Source organism: Ovis canadensis, chromosome 1, assembly GCF_042477335.2.
Source record: "Ovis canadensis isolate MfBH-ARS-UI-01 breed Bighorn chromosome 1, ARS-UI_OviCan_v2, whole genome shotgun sequence".
In the NCBI taxonomy this organism is placed as follows: Eukaryota; Metazoa; Chordata; class Mammalia; order Artiodactyla; family Bovidae; genus Ovis; species Ovis canadensis.
In genome coordinates, this window is record NC_091245.1 from 268130827 (window position 1) to 268152930 (window position 22104).

Here is a 22104-nt window from a genome sequence, read left to right on the forward strand (position 1 = left end):
GCAGTGACCTCCAGAGGCGCAGGTAGGGACTTCTCAGCAGCAGGAAGGTTGTCCTGGGTAGTTCTTGATCTTTTGATTTTATTATTTTTTCTAAAATGAAGTGAAAGTCGCCCAGTCATGTCCGACTCTTTGCGACCCCATGGGATTCTCCAGATCAGAATACTGGAGTGGGTAGAGTTTCCCTTCCCCAGGGGATCTTCCCAACCCAGAGATCGAACCCAGGTCCCCTGCGTTGCAGGCGGATCTGTACCAGCTGAGCCACAAGGGAAGCCCATTTTTTCCGAAGAAAAATTTAACATTTTTAAATGTTCAGGTTTGTCAGCCTTTTCCTTTATGACTTGGTTTTGAATCTGCCTAAGAACACTTTCCTGTTTCAGGAGCCGTTCTTCTTCCAGGAGTCTGCTGGTGTTTTCCACACAGCCTATTAATCCACATGAAATCTGCTTCTGTACAGTCTGAGGCCAGGATCTAATATCTTTGGTTGGCTAGCCAGTTGCCTCAGTTGTTGCTTGCTCTGCCCTTTGCCCAGTGTTCAGAAAAGCCATTGTATCCTGACTAAATTTGTTTAATTTGCTATTTAACTTGCTATTTGTTTTAATGTTTTCTCTCTTTTAGAATGTGTCTCTTCTCTCCCCCTTGTCCTGTGTGCTTTTGAGACATGGTGTGCATGCTGTGAGGTACCTGCAGGACTGTGCTGATCGATGTTCAGCAGATGGTTTTTTTTTTGGTGCTGGTGCTGGTGTAAAAAGCCCTGATTTGTAGCATTTGCCAATTTCCGTGGCGTGAATCTTCTCACCATCACCTGTTCCAGGATACTGACGAGCTATTGGCTGGTGGTCCTGAGATATAATAGTTCTCTCGATCTGGTAGGAGCTGGCCCAGCTGCCCAGTTTGGTGGGCAGCCTGCTGACTGATGACCACACCCATGTGGCTCAAGGGACCATCTCAGACACCATCTGTGCTTCCTGGCCATCCACACTGGCACCCATGCCCTCGGTCTCACCTTAGTCACCCAGGGTCCTTGCCCCGTCTGGAGCCCCGGCATTCTTTCCTGCATTCACAGCTCCTCTCTCCCACCGGCCACCTCGTGTAGAAAAGGTAAGACATTGGGTCACAGTGAGCTCTGCTGAAGAATTGAACATTGGACTCATGATTACTATTGTGGCACCAACTTTACTAGAAAACAGTGAGGGTTCTCTGATAGTAACTTTCTTTAAATCTGAGGGGTTGCTAGCATGTTATAATCATGCAACTTTTCATCTTCCTTAGTATTAATTAGGGCCTTTTCCCTTCATTTATTTGTTCAGTCATTCAGCGGGCATTTTATGAACATCCACCCGTGTCAGGCATTTGAGTGCCAAAGGTAGAGCAGTGAGTAAAAGGCTCAGTCTTTTTCTTCATAGTGGGCTTCACCAGTGGCACAGTTGATAAAGAATCTGCCTGCATTCCAGGAGCCATGGAGATGTGGGTTCGATCCCTGGGTCGGGAGGATCCCCTGGAGGAAGACACGGCAGCCCACTCTAGTATTCTTGCCTGGAGAATCTCACGGACCGAGGAGCCTGGCAGGCTATGGTCCATGGGGCTGCAGAGTTGGACGTGACTGTGCAACGGAGCACGTGTTTACTCTTTCTTCATAGAGCCCAAGCTCTGATATGCCTTTCAGTTGTGTGTTTTTCTGATCTGATCATCCTTGTGAGTTTTCTCCTTAGACATCCACTTGTCTTTGCCGCGGGTGTTATCTTAAATCAACCCTAAATTAATCCAATTTCTTCCACTGCTCCGGTTTTGAAATTCCCTGCTTCGATGCTAGTTGACATTACCTTAACTACTTATACAGCAATTTATACTTTTACCAAAATCTCACCAGGAAAAGCCAAAGAATTGCATCTGGTGACTTTTATGTTAGGAAAGATCAGTGTTTTTAAAGGGTTTGGTCAGTAGACTAATTGAAGAGGTTTAGTGAAGTGATGTTCTTTATGGTGTGTGGCCTGTTGTCCGAGGAGGAGCCGGGGACGAGCTGGTGGTCTTCCGCAACAGTTCTGGTTGGGGGGGGCCGGTGTCCACGGGCTGCTCCCCACCACCATGGTCTCATCTCACTCTGGACAGCATCAGGGTGTATGGGGCTGTGCCTTGGCAGCTCGGCTGCTCTGAGGGGGGCAGCCCAGCCACCGATCCTTGTTAGACGTTCACTGGGAGCTCTGGAACCAGGCGAGGTGGAGGAGGTAGGGGCCAGGTCCCTGTGCCCCATGGGTTACAGGCCAGGAGAGAGGAGGCTCCTGTGGGGAGGAGGAGCAAGAGGACCTAGATCCAGAGCAGCCGGCCTGGGGGCAGCTGGAAAATTAGGGTGCAGCCGGAGGGCCTTGCCAGTTTACCTCCCCGCCTCCGCTAAGCTGATGGTTGGGGTTTCAATCCTTTGCATAATTAGTTTGACTTTAATTTAAAAGTCAGTATTTCATTTCAATAAGAAAAATCATTTGTAGTTTATTTATTCAGGATCTTAAAAGACCTCAGAGATCAACTTTGTTGCCCTTCCGGGAGGACATGAGGAAGTCAGATGTGTGAAAGAACAGCATGGGTAGGCCTTGGCTCCTGGCCCCTGAGTGTCTGTCTGCACAGAGGAACCTCCAGGGAAGCACGGGTCACTCTGCTGCCGGCTGTCAGTCCAGAGGTGTGGTCTGGCCCTCAGTGTCAAGGATGGACAGAACCTCCGAGAACCTCCTTCTGCCATGGGTGACTTGTGACCGTTAGTAAACGCTCTGTGAGCTGGCTCTCCTTTCTCTTCTGATTGTATTGCAACTGGCTGATGAGGAGGATTTACTGTAAAAATGGATGTGATGGAAAGCATTTTTCATGGGATTAAATATATTTTGGTGGAGGTATAGCTACACCTTGGAATTCAGTCTTTGAAAGTAACAATTCTGGGGGTGCAGGCTTAATCTGAAAGTTGAATCCTCACAGACTACCTTTAAATCTTAGAATTCAAGAACCCTTGTCAGAAGTAATTTTCCATTGTTGTGGTCCTATTGGATTTTTAAATGGATACATCTTATTTACTTGTACTTAAATGTATAAGTCAGATACTAATAGTATCACAGAATATGAAAACAAAACATCCTTCTATAGATACCAGAAGAATGGATGAGTTAGAGATTGTACCAGACACAGCAGATGGGGAGATTGATGAGGCTCTAATATTAGGCTCAAACCTAACTCTTGTGTCCTTATTTAAAGTGTCTTGGTGGGTAGAGCCTCTCAGTACTGTGGAGTGGCAGTCATTCATCACCATACATTTGTATTCTTGGTTCTTTTTCTTGAAGGTGGATCCAGGGTCCTAGAGATGTCGAAACCACTGTCACCTTGAGTTCCCTAAAGCTGAGGAAATCTTTGTCCTGCTTCCTAGAGACCATGAGGTAGTCTGTTACGGGCCTCTGACACCCTTCTGGGGAGTCTCAGATTGCCCCCACCCCTGAGTTTACACAATAGGCACAATGAAAGCCAGGAAACCGAGGCTCTGAGATAAGTAAGGTCTCTGGGAGGAAGGAAGCTTGGCTCCCGACACCCTGTGGGGCCACACCTACCTGCACGTGCCTCTGGCCAAGAGGGACCTCGAGACCCTGGCTGCTGGGCTCTGCTGGGCACGGAGGTGGGGGCAGCTGCTGGAGGCTGGCCTCCTTCCCACTTCCTGGGCGGCTCCGGAGCTGGACCCGGGCCGTGGGGCCCTCTTACACCCTGGGCACTGCTGTCCTGGGGTGGCTCCCCTCCTGTTCACCACTTTCCAGACCTGCTGGCATCCCTGGCTATCAGTTGGAAGAGAGAGAAGTGGGACCTCTCATGGTGCTTCCTTCGGAGCCCCCCTCTGCTGTCCTCTGACTCTGTGGCCCTGGGACCAGCCTTGCCCTCCATGGGGAGGCTCGGTGGGCATGCTCAGGGCTGCGGTCTCACAGTGAGGGCACAGCCACTCCTGGGAGGAGGCCCTGGGGCCTGGGGCTTGGGGAGGTACAGGCCTAGTCTGGGAGTGCAGGGTACAGGCAGCCTCCTGGATTTCTCAGTCAGTCCGGAACCTCCTTCCTCCATGCCCTTCCTGCTGGGCACCTTGGGGCTGGGCTTCATGTCCCCGCTGTACACAGGGCCCAGAAGAGGTTTGATACAATCTGATGAAATAACTTGCCTTCCGGCATTTCATAGGACAATCTTTTTAGTTGCCTTCTCAACTTGTGACTCATCTGAGTATTTGTATTGCTCTACGTGATTGCAACATTTTTATTCAAAGCATTCTTAGAGGTGGTATCTTGTTTTTAGTATATAATGTCTTTTTTGTTAAGATGAGTTTCCGGTGATTTTGTATATAAAAAGCGAGGCTCTTTTCCGAAATGGAATAAATCAAATGATTTGTTCAGAAATGTCCAGAAGCAGGTTTCACAGCTCCGAGACCAGCTGGGCTTAAACACAGTCTTTAATGTGTCTCATTAAAGGCCCAGAAGAGCGGCCGGAGCAGGGCCGCTCTCCTGTCTTTATCGAGGGCGGGGCTTCCCGAGGGCTGTAGCCTGCTTTGGGCCAATGCTGGCTTGTTGTCTGAAATCACCTTTAGGGTGGGGGATCTTTCAGTGAAGTTTGGAAAGCTTTGGCTTCGTTCCCTGGGGTGCTTTTGAACTGTGGATTGGGCGGATAACCTGCTTCGGATGGTTTGCCTCCACTGCCACCAAGTGCCCCACTGCTGTCTGGGCTGGTGGGGTCACTGGTCGGGACACCCCCTGCCCGGAGAAGCAGCCCCAGTGTGTCTGCTTCAGTGGGCCCTGTCCCCCAACCCCAGCCCAGGTGAACGCACCTCCCTCAAGTGCCAGCCTGGGGGCTCTCTACACAGGTGCCTCCCGCCTCCCGGCCCTGCTGTCAGCATCTCCTGGGCTGTTGTGGTCAGGTGGCCTCGCCATCCCTCCACGTGGCTCTTCCAGCCCCTGGGGACCTGTCTTTGTTGAGGGCAGTGGTCTATGCCAGCCTATCTTCCTGTCTACCCTCAGCCTGAAACCACCCTCCCTCCTGCCCTGGAGTCGGAGCCTCTCCTGCCCTCGCCGCTCCCCACTGGCCGGCCGTGTGATCAGCCGCCCCTCTCAGCTTTGCTGTGTCTCAGCCTGGTTGCCATCCTCTCCTCCCAGTTCCCGACTCCCGCTTGAGCCTTGCTCTGGGCCGTGGGCGCTCCTCCTTGGCTTCCTGGGTCTGGACTTGCTCTCGAGAAGCCTGCCCTTCATCTGGCCCCTGCAGGCATCTTTCTGGGGGCGCATCCTGCCCGGGAGCCTTCCTGGTGACTTCCTATCACACCAGGAGGGCGCTCCCTCGGCAGGAGTTCAGTCTTCCCTGAGCCTGCTTCCCTCTGTTGCCCTGTGTGCTGCTCTGCGCAGAGCCACCCTCCCCTCCCCAGGGCTGGAGTGTCTGCTCTTCCTCCCGTGGGCGATGGCTGTCTCCTGGTGTTCACAGGGCTGCCGCTGCTCCCTGTTCAGCCATCCGCGCGCTGGCCCCCTGGCCTTCCCACCCCCTACTGTGAGCACTCAAGGTGCCCCTGCATTTGCTTGTAGGCACGTGTGCTGTCTGTCCCCTGCCCTGGCACGTGAGCTTTTGGAAATCAGAGGCGGTCCTGGGTCACTGGGGGTTTTCTCTTGGGCCTGTGTTTGGCTCGAGGGTGGTTTGGCAGCAAGTAGCAGACCACCAGCTCCTGTCAGGGGCCGGACCCTCCGTCTCTCTTCTCTGCTCTGCCACCATCCCTCTGGCTCCTTGGCCTCGGGGTGGCTGTTCTGAGGGGAAGCAGGGGACCAGTCTCTTTCAGGAGCCCTGCCGCCACCCTGCTGGCTGGGAGGGTGTCTCTAGAGTCAGGCTTTGCACGGAGCAGGGAGATGGTCGGGGGAGGCCTGGCAGGGCTCTAGGGTGTGGCCTTCTGTCACCTGCACCCACTCTTCTTGGCTCAGGTTGCTTCGTGGGGAGGGCCCCACGCCCCATGGACTGGCTTGTGGTTCCTCTGTGGGAAGGGCCCCCATACCCCATGGATGGGCTCGTGGAGAACAGAGGCGGCCCACCCTGCGGGCCGGCATTATCATTAGCGTGCAGGCTGCTCCTCTTTCATCTCAGATCAGTCAGACCGACCCCCCTGGTGGTGAGCATGGCCGGGCAGGTGACCTTGACAGGGACGAGCCCCTCCTGCACAGTGACTTGAGGGGCCGGTCTCGGGGGTGGGCCACCCTTCCCCAGACCATCGTTGCTGCCTCCTCCCTCCTTGAAGATGAGCTGGCTTCTCCCCTCAGGGCAACAGGAGCAGGAAGGCAGCCTCCTCATCCGCTGTGGGCTTGGCCATCTCCAGTGGGGGCAGCCTGCCAATGGGTCGGCCTTAGGGATGGTGGCCCTATCCTCACACAGCCCCTGATGAGCCCCCCCCTTCTACCTCTGTGACCCTCCAGGGGCCCTGCTGACTCTTGCCCCCTTCTTGCTGCCTCTTTGTGGCTTCTGAGGAGAACCCCCCCACAGGTTGATTCCACAGTTCTGGGATCCAAGGGGCACCTCTGGGGGCACCCTTCTGGGATTTGGCAGGAGTGTTCCCTCGGCAACCCCCCCGCCCTTGTATCCTGCAGGGAAGGGGCTGGGTTTCCTCTGCAGCCCCAGAGAGGGGTGGCAAGAGCAGTTCTTCAGTTCTTCAGAGAGAGTCGATCACCACTATGCAGGCCCTGTACCTTCTCTTTGTTAGTCGATGGGGATGGAGCACAGCTTTGCTGGAAGCCTGGGTTGCAGGAGAGGAGGCTGGCGGAGGATCTGTGGGCGGCAGGCGGTTGTGTCTGCTCTGAGAATTAGGGCAGGTGGAGAGCTCAGGCGTGTTGGGGCTGCGTGTGGGGCGAAGGGGTGCCTTTGCCTGAACAGAGCTTGCTGGGAGGCGGCTGTAGTGGTGGGAGGCCTGGAGCAGCACGTCTGTTCTGCACGCACACGCTTGGACGGGAGGGAGGTTTGCGTTTCCATCTCCAGCTCCCGCGGAGCTCTGGGCCCGGGCCTGCCAGGAGCACGGTGCACCCCTGCACCACGCTGACGAGCCACAGGCCCCAAACTGAACATTTGGAACCAGTCCCTCTATTTTCCTAAGGTTTCTACCCTTTCCCCCCAGTCAGTGTCACAACACCCCCAGGTTTTCCGCTGGAAACCGGGCGGTTGTCCTAGGCTTCCCCTGCTGCCACCTCAGCCCCTCTCACACACCGTGTCCCTGCTGTCCCTGCGTTCATCTCCTCCTGGACGCCTGCCTCCCCACGTCCCCCCCCTGCAGCCTGCAGGCCACTGCTCTCCCTCCTTTGCCCTTGACAGAAGCATCCCAGTGGGCCCTGAGTCTTCCCTTGTCTCTCTGAGCCCTCCGCAAGGTAGTGGCGGTCAGACCGTCTCACCTTGTGCTTTTAGTCTTTCCTGATGTGCCTTTGCATCTGCAGAGAACCCTGACTTAATTCTTAGCTTCCAGCGTCCTGCTTTCCCTGGCCTCCAGCTGGCCCCGGCTTCCCTCTGACCACTGTTTCCTTATGCCTGGTCCGCCCTAGCTTTGCGCCTGGTTTGCCCCAGCCTCCCCCTTCTGGCCATGTGGGCCCCTGCCCCCATCTGCCTGGTCTGCCCCAGCCTCCCGGCTCTTGTACATACTTCACTTGTTCCCACCTCCTGGCTTTCCCTGGCTCTTCTTCTCCATCAGGTGACTGCCACTGAGGTGGGCCTGCCGCACTGGTTCGTGGTGGTGTCTTCTGATGTTCTGTTGGGAGGTGGCTTCGGGATATGGTCATGGGCCTGGTCTCTGGAACCAAATGCTTTGAGTCATGCTGACCTTGCCTCTTACTGTGTGACCTTGACATTTAACCTTCTGGGCCTCAGTTTCCCCATCTGCAAGATGAGGATTAAATGATCATGTGAAGCATTTGTGAGAGTGTGTGGACAGCAGGTGCTGAGAAGAAGTTGATGGGTCACCTGGCAGAGTGCCCCGCAGAGAGTGGACGCGCAGGCAGCCAGGAGCTCATCTCCTTACCCTTGAGCCCTGCTGCCTTGCCTTGGAATTGGACACATGGCCAGGCTTTTCTTAGTATTTCAGCCTGGTAGACCAGAGTGAGCACGTTCCCTGCAAAGCAACCGTGGCTGACCACAGGACAGGAACACAGTTCCCCCAACAGAATAGATACCTGATACAGGCAGGAGTGGGGCTGGCAAGGGCTTCTCCAGGCTTCAGAGGTGAAATCTAATAGATGCTGGAGATTGAAAGGAATTCCCATGTCTTCTCTTAAGGGGTGTTAATTCAGCACCACTCCTTGAGAAATGGGTTTTGTAGGATTGGTGGCCAAGAAAATGTTGTTTCCTGTGGTACAGCAGCATTTTCATCATTATTTTAAGTGAAATAAAGCTGTTATTGGTCACCATTCTTTACTGCAGAGTAAAACCTAGCTGTTAAATTAGGGTCTTTTTCTCTCAATTGCTCTATAAGCTTAAAAAAACTACCACTTATGTTCAGTGCAAATACTTTATCATTTTATGTAAATCAAAGCATAATTATACACTAAACACAGCATGTGAAGCAGGACACATGCAGTGTTTGTTCACACGTGCTGTCCTTTTCCTCCAGATCTCTGGCCCGGGTGTTTCTGGAATGCCCTCTAAGGCTGGCATGTGTTTGGTTATGGAGGCTTGTAGCCTCTGGGTGCTGGAGTGTCCACGTGCACCCGTGAACCACAGACTCTGGAGGGGGTGTCTGTACATCACTGGCTGTATTAGAGTTGCCTCTGGAATCTATTTTAGGCTCTGCCCCGGATGCTGTCTGAAAACACTGATAGCAAGCAGTCCAAGTGTGGATTTGTAAAGAGAAAACACACGTCATAAAAAGAGCATGAAATCTGTGTGAACTCAGCCTAGGCAAGTTCCACTCTCCCCTTTCCAAATGCTCAATTTACCTTTTTACCCAAACCTTATGTTCAAGATTCTTAAATATGTAAAAAAAAAAACAAAAAACAAAAAAAAAAACACCTTTAAATTGTAGAAATTATTGAACATACCGAAATAAAGCAGCAGCATCTACAGTCCAGTGAGGTTATGTGTGTCTGCTCTCTGGGTCAGTGTAGGGTGTGTGGGGAAGCGGGGTGCACAAGTGACTCACTAGGTCTGGATTTGGGGGCCATCTGCCATCACTGTGTAGGCCCCTGTCACTTACTGTCCCCAGGTCAAATGTAGCCACCAGCTCCTAAGAGAACTGCAGCTTCCGAGCTGCACTGGTGGGCGGCCTGGCCGCTGCCACCGGCCCACAGTTCAGAGACAACGCTTTGCCGTTTTTCAGAGACACCACCCAGCCATTTTTTGGCTTTATAATTTAATGAATCAAAGTAGAGATAAACTATCTTCTGATTTCCTGGTACCCAGGTTTCCTGAGCCCTGTCTTCAGTTCGCTGGGATGTGGCATCTCCTTTCAGGCTGTTCAGGGAGTCGCTGGGAGGTGTGACCTTGACAATCACTGACCGCACACGGGGTGGTGGTGGGGTTCTGCTTTCTGGACCTGTTTCTGTCCGTGAGGTCGAGACGTGGAGGCCGGCGAGGTGTTGGTGCAGTGTCCACGCTGGGCAGGCCTGGATGCAGCGTCCCTACCCGAGAACCAGCCACAGGGCAAGCGGGGCCAGCAGGGCGAGTGGGCCAGGGACGGGGCTCGAGCCGCGGGCTCTGAGCTCGATGCCGGGCAAGGCCCGGCTCTCCGAGGTGTTGCTCTCCGGGATCAGGGACGCGATCGGGGTGGGCGCGCTGTTCGTGGGCTCTATGCAGGTCTGCCTGGGCAAGAGCAGCGCCAGCAGCAGCAGCAGCACCGTCATGGGCGGGGTCGCCATGGTCGTGCGCTCAGGCACCTCCCAGTCAGGCCAGCGGGAAGCGTCAGTGCCGGGTGAGTCTGCCCCGCAGAGACCTTTCGGGGTCCTGTCGGGCGAGGTCTGGGAGGCTGCACCCTATGACTCGAGTCCGCTACTGTTAACGGTCGGCTCTGGGCTGGCCGCGCGCCTGCGCCCTCGGACTCTCGGGAGCCGCGGTGCGCGTGCCCAGCCTTGGGTCAGGGGTTAGCGAGCCGCCTGCTCTGGGTCTCCCCCTCCCACTTCCATCCGCAGCCAGCTCCTCCCGGTTCCGCAGATCCCCAGGTGCGGATATTTTAGGGGACATCGGAACACCTTGCCTCCTAAAGTACGCATACAGAGATATGGTTTTAGAAACCTTGACATTATAAATTATACTTTTTCCTAAGTATACCTGTGATGGAACTAAAACATTTTTTGTCTAATGTTTCTCTTTTGCTAATGTACAACATTTACTTCCTGTCCTGGAGTTTAAGGGGTAACTATTCTCAAATAGATCAAGAATGCTTTTGCTTTGGGGAGTTATGGTGAACCCCACCATCTTTGGAGCTATAAAACTTCTCAAGCAAAGCGTTTTCTAAAAGTTTCTAGATACTGTGTATTCAGCAAAAGCATTTGAGTACTTTGAATGCAATTCATGTTAGTTAACCAGAATCTTTGCTGATTGTTAAATGAGTGAAAGAGCAACTTAAAATTGTGTAAGAAAAAGAGTGGACACTGAACAGGTGGTATGTGCTTTGCTAGACTCGGCCCGTTCTGAAGTGAGCATGCTTTGTGTTTATTTTTATTCAAAATCAGAATTGTTAGTATTCTCTGTCTTAGATTTGGTCTGTACTTATAGACAACACAAGGGTTTAAATTATTTTTTTACATTTAAAAAAAATTATGGAAATAATACACATCCTTGGAAAAAATTATGCAAGCAGTTTAAAATGAAAAGTTTGGGCTTCTTCCCCCATCTTACTCCCTGCAGGTAACCCTTTCCACAGGATCGCCCAGTAATGTCCAGTGGGAGGAAGTCATTCTGAACAAGGTCAAGGTGCTGTTCCCAGGAGGAAGATGCCTACCTTTGGAAGGTAGGCAAAGCTAGCTGTCTGCCACTTGTGTTTTTAAACATGTAACTGCATGCTCCATAAATGAGCATGTAGAAAATAAAGAGTGAGGGTTTCTTTCTGAGACTGTGCAGGAAATACCCAAGATGACCTGGAGCCCCTGGTAGTGCCAGAAAGTACAGAAGTGCTAAAAACAAAAAAACAAAAAAACCCAGCCCCCACGGACGGGCATGTCAGGGGACAGAGGAGCCAACCAAGGAACTCCCGAGGGCCAGCACTGAAACAGGTTCAGCAGCAGAACAGAGTCGTACTGGATCATGGCCCAAAGCATAAAATAAATAAATACCCACGGGGCCAGCCTGACATAAACAAGTGATGGAGAAGGAAACCAGGAGGATCCACGTGGTTCTGCAGCTGCCCCGTCCTCAGGGGAGGGGAGGGGAGGGGAGTGCCCCTCCTTGGGTGGGGGGTGGGCACAGCGACCCCCTTCCAGAGGACGGTGGGAGGAGGTGGCAGCATAGTGGAGACGACCACCAGACTCGCCTGAGCCGGCGACCACAGTCAGTGTCCACCATGGAGGTCACGTGACGGCACGCACCCTGGACGGGTCGTGGTGAGAAGGGCCCCTCCCCTCTGTGGTCTTCACTGAGGGGCGTCCTGCAAAACGCCTGGCTCCTCCTCCAAACTGTCAAGGTCGTTAAAGACAGGAAGGTCTGAGGGACTGTCACAGCCCAGAGGAGCTCTGAGGGAACACGATGGCTGCATGTCACGTGGGGGCCTGGCCGGAGCCCTGGGGCAGCAGAAGGTCAGTTGGGGAAAATGAGGAGTCTGAACAGACTGTGACGTCCTAGTTTCATTAGCCAAAGTCTGACTTAGGTGATAGCTGTCCACTTGGTTCTCGTAGATACCACGTTGGTTTCTTGCCCTGGTCAGTGTCTCTTGTGAGCTTGCCAGTGCAGACCCTGTTCTGGGAAAAGGTCAGGTCACTAGCGAGGGTTGTGAGCAGAAACTGTCCTGCTTGTCAGCGGTGCCTCCGGCAGAGTTGAGGTGTCTGTTTTTCCAAGCGGGATGCCGTGAGGCCTTGGGGAGCGGGGCCTCTGCCCTGCAGCGGGTGGCCGCCCTGTGAACCCCTGCCTGCTGGCCTGGAAGCCCTGCTCCGGTATCACCTCTGCACACGCTCCTGCTGGCTGCCTGGGGTGACTGCTGGCTGGAAGGGCTCTTGGGTTTTATGACCTTAATACCAATCTGTGTTTTCCCCAAATCGACACCCTCCCAAATGAAGGGCAGGGTTTAGTGGAAGAAACTCACCTCCCACTCAGGGTGACGGTGCTGGGGGCGTGTGAGCCGGCTGGCTCACCTCCTCTGAGGCTCTTCTGCTGCCTCAGATGCATCACTGAGCCTTTGATTTTCACTTTTTGACGGTGGCGTTTGTGTTTTTAGAGGAACATTTGGGTTCATTTTGGCCCTTCGTGTGATAACCAAGGGGCAAGGCCAGGTCTCTGGTGTTGGTCAGTCTCAGAGGATAAGTAATGGAATGTATTCCCATCTGCCAGTGGAGATGCAGTGGATGTGAGTTCCCTGGAAGATCTCCTGAAGAAGGGAATGGGAACCCACTCCAGTAATCTTGCCTGGAGAATTCCATGGACGGAGAAGCTGGTGGGCCACAGTCCATGGGGTCTCAAAGAGTCACACATACATGCATTCTAAAGGAGACAGCCCCTGAGAGCCAGCTGTGAGCAAACAGGGAAGTATTTCGAACACTGTACAGATGAAAGCCCCCGAAAGTGTTGGTTCTGGCTCTCCGGTACACCTGCTATCTGGAGACGTGGTTAAGGGGGGTTTATTTCAGGAACTGACCTCTTTCATGAAGGTGCAGCAGAGGCCATGTCGGGATGTGGGACCGACCGCGCGGGGTTCACCGGCCTCAGAAGCAATGACACCCTCACCCTGGCCAGGCTTTCTGGACCCGTCGCTGTGTGCTCTTTTCATAACAGGTCTCTGTCTAGGAACTGGGGCTGAACTCAGCTTCTTTGCTTTTTCAGACTGTTTTGCTAGCGACACTGTTGCTTTTGTCCAGGGGAGCAGCTGTGGGGGAATGTCAAGAACAGTGTCCCCTCCTCTCCTGAAGAGAAAGCACCTTGATGCCATTTCAAGTCTTAAGATTCTTCTCAGCTTGTTTACAAAGCTGTTCTTAGATTTTCAAGCGTAGTCAATAGGGTTCAGGCTTTCAAAGCTGCGTTGTTTTTTTTTTTTTTTTCCTTCTTCACAGCAGTGGTAATTCCTTTCTTTGTTTTTGTTGCAATTGTATCCTGTAAAACCAGGCTTATTAAATTCCTCTGGAGGTTTTTATAGGTCCCTCTCTCCACGATGCCTGCTGAGTTTAAAGCCCTTTTCTGGGTCCAACAGAGCTCTCTGTGTTCAGGGCGGGTGGCGGGCCTGCTCCGTGTTGCAGCCTAGACTAGTATATTCAGTACACACGTGGTCTGTCAGCTAACTCATCCTTCTGTTTCCATGATCGTTTCTGTACAACCGTCCCACCACACGAACTTGCCTAGGCCTGACCGCTGTGGTGCCTGTTTCCTGGGTGTGGTCTTCACAGTAACCCCTGGGAGAACACTGGGAGGCTGTGGGCCTGTGGCGTGTTTGCTGACCCCCTTTTTTTTCCTCTCTAATAATGAGTGACTTGGGAATTAGAGCAACAAATTAATAAAAAATGAATTTTCCCAGCAACATAGAGAAGTTCAGCCCACATCACTTTTACAAACCATGTTACTGCATCTGCGGTGGCCTCGGGTCCTCCCAGTGAAAGACCCTGAGCAGTGGGATGCAAGGAATCCCACGTCCCGTGTGAGCGTGATGCCCGGGGCTAAGCGTGGGGTCAGTGAGGCATGTGATCTTTGGATGCTGTACTCATGGAATGGGAGGCAAAAACATGTGTTCTATTTATTTCAAATTCTAATGAATGTAACCTTTAGAAATCTTAAGGATCTCTTTTTCAGGTCCACAGGTGTCAATCATTCAGTTTGTCCCAGATGGAAGTTTTGTTTTTCTGTCTGAAAAAGTCTTATCAGAGGTTTAAATAAGAGTCAGTAAAGTAAAGAAAGTTTTACTGAAAAATAAATTTTAGGCGCTAACTGATCCTCCTTCCATCCCCTGTACTCCCTTCAGAGACGTTGACCTGGCTGCGGACCAAAGGGAGGGCAGGAGGCAGGGGCTGTACCAGACACAGGCGTGCAGTGTGAGGCCTGATCACAGCATTCCTCCCAGCCAGGCTGAGCAAAGAATAGGAGGACACAAACGGGGTTTGGACCAGAGGAGGTGAGTGGCCCCTCTTTGCAGCAAACCTGGGCAGTACTGTCCAGCAGAACTTTCTGTGGTGGGGGCGGGGCTACTCACACCTTGGCTGTCCGTGCAGAGGCCACCACTCAGAGAATCACTGATGAGATAAACACAGGTAATGAAAGAATTTGCCAAGGTAGTGTAAATACAAAGTTAATATGTAGATGTTCCTAGTGCCTTTCACATTCAGAGTTAACCAATTAGAAGATACTGGGGAGAAGACAGCCCCCTTTACAATAGCAAAATAAAGTCCTTAGGAGTAAATGAAATAAGAATTGTTCAAAACCTAAGGAAGAACATTCTAAAAGTGCTCCAGAAAGACACAAAGGTAGCCTTTGGCAGACGGAAAGACAGGCCTTTTTCCTGGTTTGGTTGTTGCAGCTTCCGTAAGATGGCAGGTCTCTCTACATCAGTTGTTTTCTTTCCCTGGGGTTGGACATGTTGATTGTGTCGTTAACAGAAGAACGTGTGTGACCACCTAGAAAACTCAGAAGAGAAAGGGCCAAGGAGAAGAGCCCTGCCAGACGTTAACTCATCCTCTAAGTAAGAGAAGGTGGTGACGAAGCAGGGCAAACACGAGTAGCAGACAGCCCAGCAGACCCAGAGGGCAGGAAGAAGCCCGGGCACAGACGGAAGCCTCGGGTCCGACGAAGGCGGCATCTCAGAGTGCTGGGTCAGGATGAACTTTCAGTAAGTGATTTGGGGACAGTCCGACACCATTTTGTTAAAGACAGTGTTAGGTTTATGCCTTAGACCATGTACGAGGGTAAGCACCAAATGGATCCGAGGAGACTATTCTAGTGTTAGAAACACCTGCCAGTATAACCTCAGTGCTGGGAAGGGCTTTTAAAACATGACTCAGGGTTGAGAGTCAACCAGGAGAGGGAGAGTCTTACGACATTACAGTCCTCCAGCGATGAAGAACTTGTATCTGACCAGGATTCAAACAGCAGCAATAGCACTGTACATGAGGTCAGAAGTCAGAACGATCAGCTGTGAGAAACATCTCCGCAACATATCACACATGCACACACGCGCATGCGTGCGCACACACAGACCTGCACACAGGCCTGTGCACACGTGCTCAAGCACATGTGCACAGGCAGGCATGCATGCATGCCTACACATATGCACACCGCTACGCAGCACACACGATCACACGCACGCACGCACTGCACGCATGTATGCACGTGTGCACACATGTACACGTGTTTGCACACACGTGTAAAAATGGCCCTTCAGCTTCTTGGAGGTACTGTTTCTCACACATCAGATGGGTGGAAATTCCAAAGCTCTTTGGAAAGCTGTCACTGTACATGTGCTTAGTGGGAGAAGACGGTCAGTGGATGAAGGGGCCTCTCGGCTCCACCAAGAGGCTGCATTCACAGTGGTTGACCTAGCTGACCTGCGACTGGCCTTGAAATGGACTTTATGATGGAAGTGACAACCCTGCCCTTGTTTTCATTGTTCGTAGGTTCTGAGCATAGAGCGAGTGTTTGGGAAGCTGTGTGCATGAGCTGCTGGGCCCCTGGGCCCCTTCCTGGGTCCCATGGGTCCCTTGGGCTGTTTGTCCTTCCCTCTCCCCACACCTGAAGTTTAGGAGCTGCTGCTCTGCTGCCCTTTGCCGTAGGTAGCTCTGTGCTCACATGGATTTCACGCTCTGCCTGGTGGGAAGGTGTCTGTGGTATGTGTGTGGATTTAGGGGGAAGGGTGACTCCTCGTCCGTGTAGGCCATGTGGGTGCCCCTTCATCCATCCTCGAGCTGGCTCACCCTAGGGGCTGGTCTCGGGGGATAAGACAGCCCCGTGCAGTCAGTGTGGAGAGTGTTGGCTTCGCTCCGCTGGCATCTGTCTCGGGAACTTTATGTGAAGGAGTGAGATGGGGAGGAGAGGCCTGCAGGTCAGACCTGCGGCCTGGGCTATGCCGGGCCCTCCCATCCCGGCCCTCAGGCTGCTGTCTCACCACTGACAGCCTCTGCAGACACTGGACAGCCTTCTCTGCTCCTGGGTTCTGGTTAAAGGCTAAATTGTTTTGATTTTGTGTCCCACGTGTGGACCTATGAGCCCACAGCCTTGCACACAGGAAAGGCAGCCTCAGAGGTCTGACTGAGGAGCTTCAGGGCTGCTTCCGGCCCTCCTGTGCTCGGTGTGTGTGAGTGTGTGGGAGTGAGCATTCGCTCGGGGTGGGGTGGGAAGCCAGGCCAAGGACTCTTCCAGGCTGGGAGCCGTGCCCCATTCCATGTGGGTGACAACATGGGGAAGGGTGTTGTCCGTCCTGCCAGCCGCCTGTGGGGCTGAGGCCTGCTTCTCGCTGGGGGTCCAGCTTGGCCCCGGCCGGCTTCAGCAGCCACCCTGTTGCTCACATTGAGACAAACCCCCACCACCACACCAGGGTCAGCAGTGGGAGAGAGTGACGGGCCTGCCCGTGGTAGGGCCAGGAGGATGGCTGGCTGGAGGCTTGCTCCCTGTCCTCCCAGCAGACACTCGCAGTCTTCCTCTGTGGCTGCAGCCCGGCCTGGCCTCTGTGTCTGCAGGAGAGACAGTGGGCGGTGGGTGAGAGGTCTGGCAGGCGCACGCCCCCCTCTGTCCCTCACTCCCTCCCACACATGGCGGGTGGCCTGTCCTTTACAGGCTGCTCGGGCATCGCCCATCCCATCAGGAGCTCCCGTCCCTGACATCTTCCTGCTCTGTGTGCCAGGCCTCGAAGCTTCGTTTCATTCTGGGGACCAGCTGGAGGGGAAGAGAGATGCCTCACCGTGAAGAGGGGCTGGGAGGGAGGCATGGGAGCTGCCTCCCCTCGTGGCCGTAAGACTTGCAGGGACCGTGACAGCAGTGCCGCCTGCCATGCTGGTTTGCATTTAAATTAGAGACAGAGGTTGGTCTGCTAAGGTGCAATGGATGCCGAGGGCCTGAGTAGGGGGAAGCAGGGGACAGTAGTGTGGGGCACTGAGCCCAGCCCAGAGCCCAGCCATGGGTCTCGGGCACAGGGGCAGCCAGGACTCAGCTACCTCCTCTCCTGTGGGGCTTGCCCCTCTCACCCCTGGAGCTTTTTCTCTTGTGAGAATCGTTTGCTTTGCTGTAGAAATTTCAGACTGCGGAGATGAGCAGAAGAAAGCAAAAGACGTCATCTCGCCACCCAGAGGGGACTGCAGTGATCCTCTGGGGCGGTGCCTCCTCGTGGACACATGTGGGCACACAGGTGGGTGTGCCTTGGACCCAAGTCCCCCTGGCGTGTCAGTGGCCAAGGGGACATGGGGTCCGGCCTCTCTGCTCTCATCACAGGTCAGGGAGCAGAGGGGGACCAAGCAGCTGCCTGGGGGCATAGCTCTGGGCTCACATGTATGTCACTGTACAGCCACGCCCAAGCACATGCGTGCCTATCTGTGTGGGCTCACACGTGAGGTCGTGGCACCTCTGGCTTGTCAGGCGCCCGTTTCTGTGTGTGAGTGCCCCCGTGGCCAGTGGTGTCCCTCCGCGCCCTCCCTCTGGAGCCGGTGTGTGTGCCTTCTCAGCCCCTCCTCAGCACCTGGCCTCTAGGGGCCTGGGCCCCTCTCTTGTTGAAGAGTGGCTGGGCGCCTCAGTATTTTCATCCTGGTGTGCTTTTTGCTTGTCTCCAGGTTTGCTATTTAACCAGTGTTAAATAGCTCTTAGTGTGCTTTCAGCTGAAAGGATAGAAAAGCCAGTTCGATCTGATTTTCGGCAAACATAGTTAATCTACCCCTGAAGTTCCCTTTGGGGTCCTGCCGTGAGCCGATCATTCCCGGCGCATAGCCGCTCGCCAGCCACGAGGTGAGGAGTTTCCTCTCCTGCTGCTCATGGAAACGTTGCGGGTCGGGCGCAGGGCTGCTCCGCAGTCACGACTCAGCCCCGAGTCAGATGTGTGTGTATTTATATCCTCAGCCTTTCTCCAGAAAGCTCAGACCGCTATGCTTTCTAACTTTAGCTTTCTGCTCTATTAGCCAGCGCAGGGAGAAGAGAAGCCCAGATTAGTCAGTTTGCTTTGTATTTATTTTTACTTGGCCTTTTCACTTCCAGAGTTTGAGGAGAAAATGTGCGATTCTTTTCTCTGCATAATTTTGTGCCTCGACAAGAAGCCACTCTCAGCATGAGATGCTCCGAAAGTGGTGGGATTAACCTCAGGGTAGCATGTTCATTTTCCGTTCATGAAGCACACTTTAAAATGTTGATCCGTTTACTCTATGAAGTAATTGTTAATTCTTTCTCAGCAAGTTGGAGAACAGCACAGACTTGCCCCGAGCAGTGGTTGTGTTTTCCAGGCAGTCCGGCAGAGTCCCAGGGCAGAGGGTCTTGGGGTGGCTGCACATGAGGGCTGTTTTGTCAGAGAGCCAGATGAGGCGAGTGTGGGGAGGATCTGCTTACTGTTTGGTGTTTATTTATGTTTTCCTACAGGAATTAAACTAAATAATAGTTACTGGCAGGAGTGTATTTTAATTCCTCAGAGAGTGAACCCCTTACTGGTGGCCATGGGAGGGGTCAGCCTGATATGTTTAAGCCTCTGTCCCCTTGGAGCTTCTCACAGTCGACTTGCTAGCATTTATAGCACCTTTGACCTTTTTAGTTAGCTTCCAGCAGGATTCATTTTGTTTTGAACAGGTGATGAATCTTCAGCCGTTGTTAAAAGTAATAAACAAACACGTTGAATCTCATGGAAAGTGTTGCACAGACTCCTGTCCTGCCTCAAAAGCTCGCCGTGCATCTCTGTCCAGTTTGGTTCTTTGGGAGAGGATGGCCGTTGGCCCTGCGAGAGCTTGTTCCCCATGGAGGCCCTCGTGGGAGGTGAGGGTGCTCGACTCTCTCAGGAGCCCTCGTGCACTGCCTCTCTCACCTGTTCTGACTCAGCAGTGACTTCGTGTTTGAAGTGTTAAGAGGCATCACATGCCCGGGATGCGCACAGGACAGAGACACGCGGCCCCGTGGGCTGCCACAGAGCAGGACGCACCGGGAGCGGAGCCCTGCTGGCCCATGGCCTCCCCACCCCTGTCCCCCAGGGCCGCCTCACAGGTGGGGTTCACCAGGCACACGGAGCTCAGAATGCCACGGCACCCCTTGCCCTGCTGGTGCCCTCTCCAGAGTTCTCGTTCCCGGGTCGCGTTGTGATGAGGGGTGATCTCCTGGTCGTGGGTGCCTCTGGCTTCAGCACCCTCCCCCTTCTCCTGAAGTCTTGGGTTTTGAACTTCACATGTTTAAGAGCTGAGATGTCTTTCTTTACTTGTGTTGATGAAGCCTGAGGATTCTTGCAGAAGTCGTCGAGGTTGTCTGGAAGGTGAGGGTGACTCATTTGCTCTGAATCCCCTTGTGGGGTCTGCGTGCTGTTGTGTAACACGCGGGGTTGCCGGAGCCAGGCCTCGTCCCCTGAACTGCGGGGTGAGGTCATCCCCCTAACTTAGTGTTTGGAACGTGGACTTGTCCAGAAGGGAGCTTGCTTTGTCATGTTCCGCACAGGCAGAAGCTGGGGAGACATTAGACCCCTGTTAGCTCAGTGGCCTCTCCTTGGTTGCCACCACGCAGGGCCCGTGTGCTGCGTCTCTACCATGGAGACTCGGCCCGCTCATTAGGGCAGGTAATGGGGCGGGGGGTGGTGAGTGCTTCCAGGGACGCTGGTTGGTCAGCGTGTCCTCCTGGTCCTCCTTTGAGCCAGGTTTGTCTTACAAGCAGGATCAGTCTGGGAACCACCTTGTCCAGGAGGGGCTGGCGGGACAGGATTGTGCCCTCTGGCCCCACTGTCCCACCATGTGTGCCCTTTGCCTCAACTGTGGTCTCTGCAGAGCACTCCTTGCACTGCTGAGTTTGAGTAAGATTTTATGTTTTATTCAGAAACAAAATATTATTGTGAACTGTGTACTCTGCAGGGATGCAGACTAGGAGCAAGGAGGTGCAGTGATCCCTCTGCCTGATGGCAGCTGTGCTGGTAGCGTTTGTCTGTGTCCTCTGAGTCGTCTTTCTTATGGACATGTTTTATTTTTCCCTAAACACATTCGAGAGACTGCTGTTCCTCTGCGTATTTCTGTGGGTCTCTCATGTCATCGGAGCAACACGTGCTACAGATTAGCAGCAGCGCCTGGAAGAATGGTTTATATTTAGTTTTCACTGTTCAGTGTCGTTTAGTAAGGACTTTGCTGCAGGTCCCACGTGGAGTGGGCGGCACTGTTGTGCGTCTGGGGTTTCTTCCTCTGAGGACGGTGGCGCAGCAGAGAGGAGCAGCCCCGGGCACTGCCCCAGCCTTGCTCTCCTCCAGGAGAGCCTGCTGCCTGCCTGAGTTTCCAGGGAGTCCGTCTCCAAGCACTCCAGTATCTTCCCATGATGTTTGTGCACTCTCCCAGCCGGCATGTGGGGCGTGTGAGTGTGTGAGTGTACATGCAGGAGAAACGTGGAAAGGGTCAGCTAAACGTGCTTGCAGCCCTGACTTCCTTCCGTGCTGGGTGTGGGTCTGTCGTCATGTTCGTGGGCTTCCTGTGACACGTGTGGGGTTTCTGTTGTCTGTGTGGCATTTCTGTGGTACGTATGGGACTCGTGCTGTGCACATGGGATTCCTGAGATCTATGTACACATCATAGAGCAAGCATATACGCATACATGATGTATCTGCGGGCTTTCTCCATTAGATACTCGCTTACTCTCTGCACAATTGTAACACACCTTTTCCATTACCTTGTGGGCGTGATAGTGCACAGGGACCTCCCTCTTTGTAGGGCTGATACATTTTATCTGGTACCTGTTCGCTTCCACAGTTAAAAATAGTTTCAGAAGCCTTCTGATTTTGTGTAACTAATACCACGCTCATAACCTTGTTATCGGGCTCATTTCACCATATTTACCAGGAGAGCTTGTCCTTCTGTCCTGCAGATGGACTACAGTCGTTCAGTATGCCCTGATGGGTGAGGTGCCCTTGCAGTTTAACTGTTTAAAAGCCCAAAGTGCTGTGAGCATGCGGTAGGAATGAAGTCGCCTGTCCCCTTCCGCCCTCAGTGCTCCCCGAGCTGAGCCGTTGACAGTGTGCAGCTCCTCTGCTTCCCCATCCTTCTGGTCCTGACCGTCATCACTTCGTCTCATTTCTGTTCCTGTGCAGAGCCAGCAAGCAGCGCCTCTCCAGTGCTTGACTTTTACGAGTTACATTTTTAGATTTATATTGACTAAGCTCTAAACATTTGTAGTCTGTTTCTCATCTACCATTATTTTAGGCTTTCTGTGCTTTTTCTACAGCGTTAGTCCAGGAACGTTAACAGAAGGAAAGCGGTGTGTATAGTACTATGATCATATAAATGTATTTCACTGCAGAGCCAAGTAGGAGAAAATGCAATTCCGAATCACAGAGCTCCTGCCCAGCAAAGAGGACATTCAGACGGCACCTCCTGCCTTCCTGTGGGGCTTCCGTACTGCCTCTGGCTGCTCCAGCTGCTGTGGGTCCTCATACCCCATGGTGTTCATTTCTTAGATTCCGTTTCTCTTTTGCTGATGCACCTCCTTCATCCACTTCCTTATGGAATGCACAGCTGACAGACTTCCTGGGTTGCTGCACACAGTCTTCAAACGTGGTATTTTTTGTTCCTGAACTCAATCGATAATTGGCTGGGTCTAGAATTCTTGGTCCGTGTCACTTTCCTTTGGAACTTGGCAAGTATTCTCTAGCATCTTCCAGGGTCTGGGGTCACTGATGGGAAGTCAGGACGGCAATGCTTATTCTTCTGCGGGTAGATCTCCCGCTGTCCCATCATGTCCCTGCGTGGCCTTGAGTGCTGCTTATCTGACTTAGGACTGCCCTTTGCTCCACCCTGCTTCTCCTCCAGGCCCATGCTTGGGCCTCCTTCAGGCTCTCGGCTTGTCTTT

The 22104-nt window shown here is 53.2% G+C and overlaps 1 protein-coding gene across 7 annotated transcripts in view; it reads left to right on the top strand.

Annotated features, from left to right (window-relative positions):
* ADARB1 (adenosine deaminase RNA specific B1) overlaps window positions 1–22104 on the top strand; it is a 113799-nt gene that overhangs the window by 12866 nt on the left and 78829 nt on the right. For 2 of the 7 annotated variants that reach the window (XR_011251944.1, XM_069566641.1), the window contains exons 1-2: window positions 10873–10945; window positions 14090–14239. The exons of 2 other annotated variants lie outside the window; for them this stretch is intronic. Coding sequence is in view for 4 of the 5 variants with exons in the window: in XM_069566641.1 (XP_069422742.1) it covers window positions 10929–10945; window positions 14090–14239 (167 nt within the window). In the remaining variant the exon portion in view is untranslated. Of the gene's footprint in view, window positions 1–10872; window positions 10946–14089; window positions 14240–14720; window positions 14951–22104 lie in introns of those variants that run through there. 3 more of the 7 variants (XM_069566623.1, XM_069566618.1, XM_069566612.1) reach the window with 3 other exon arrangements.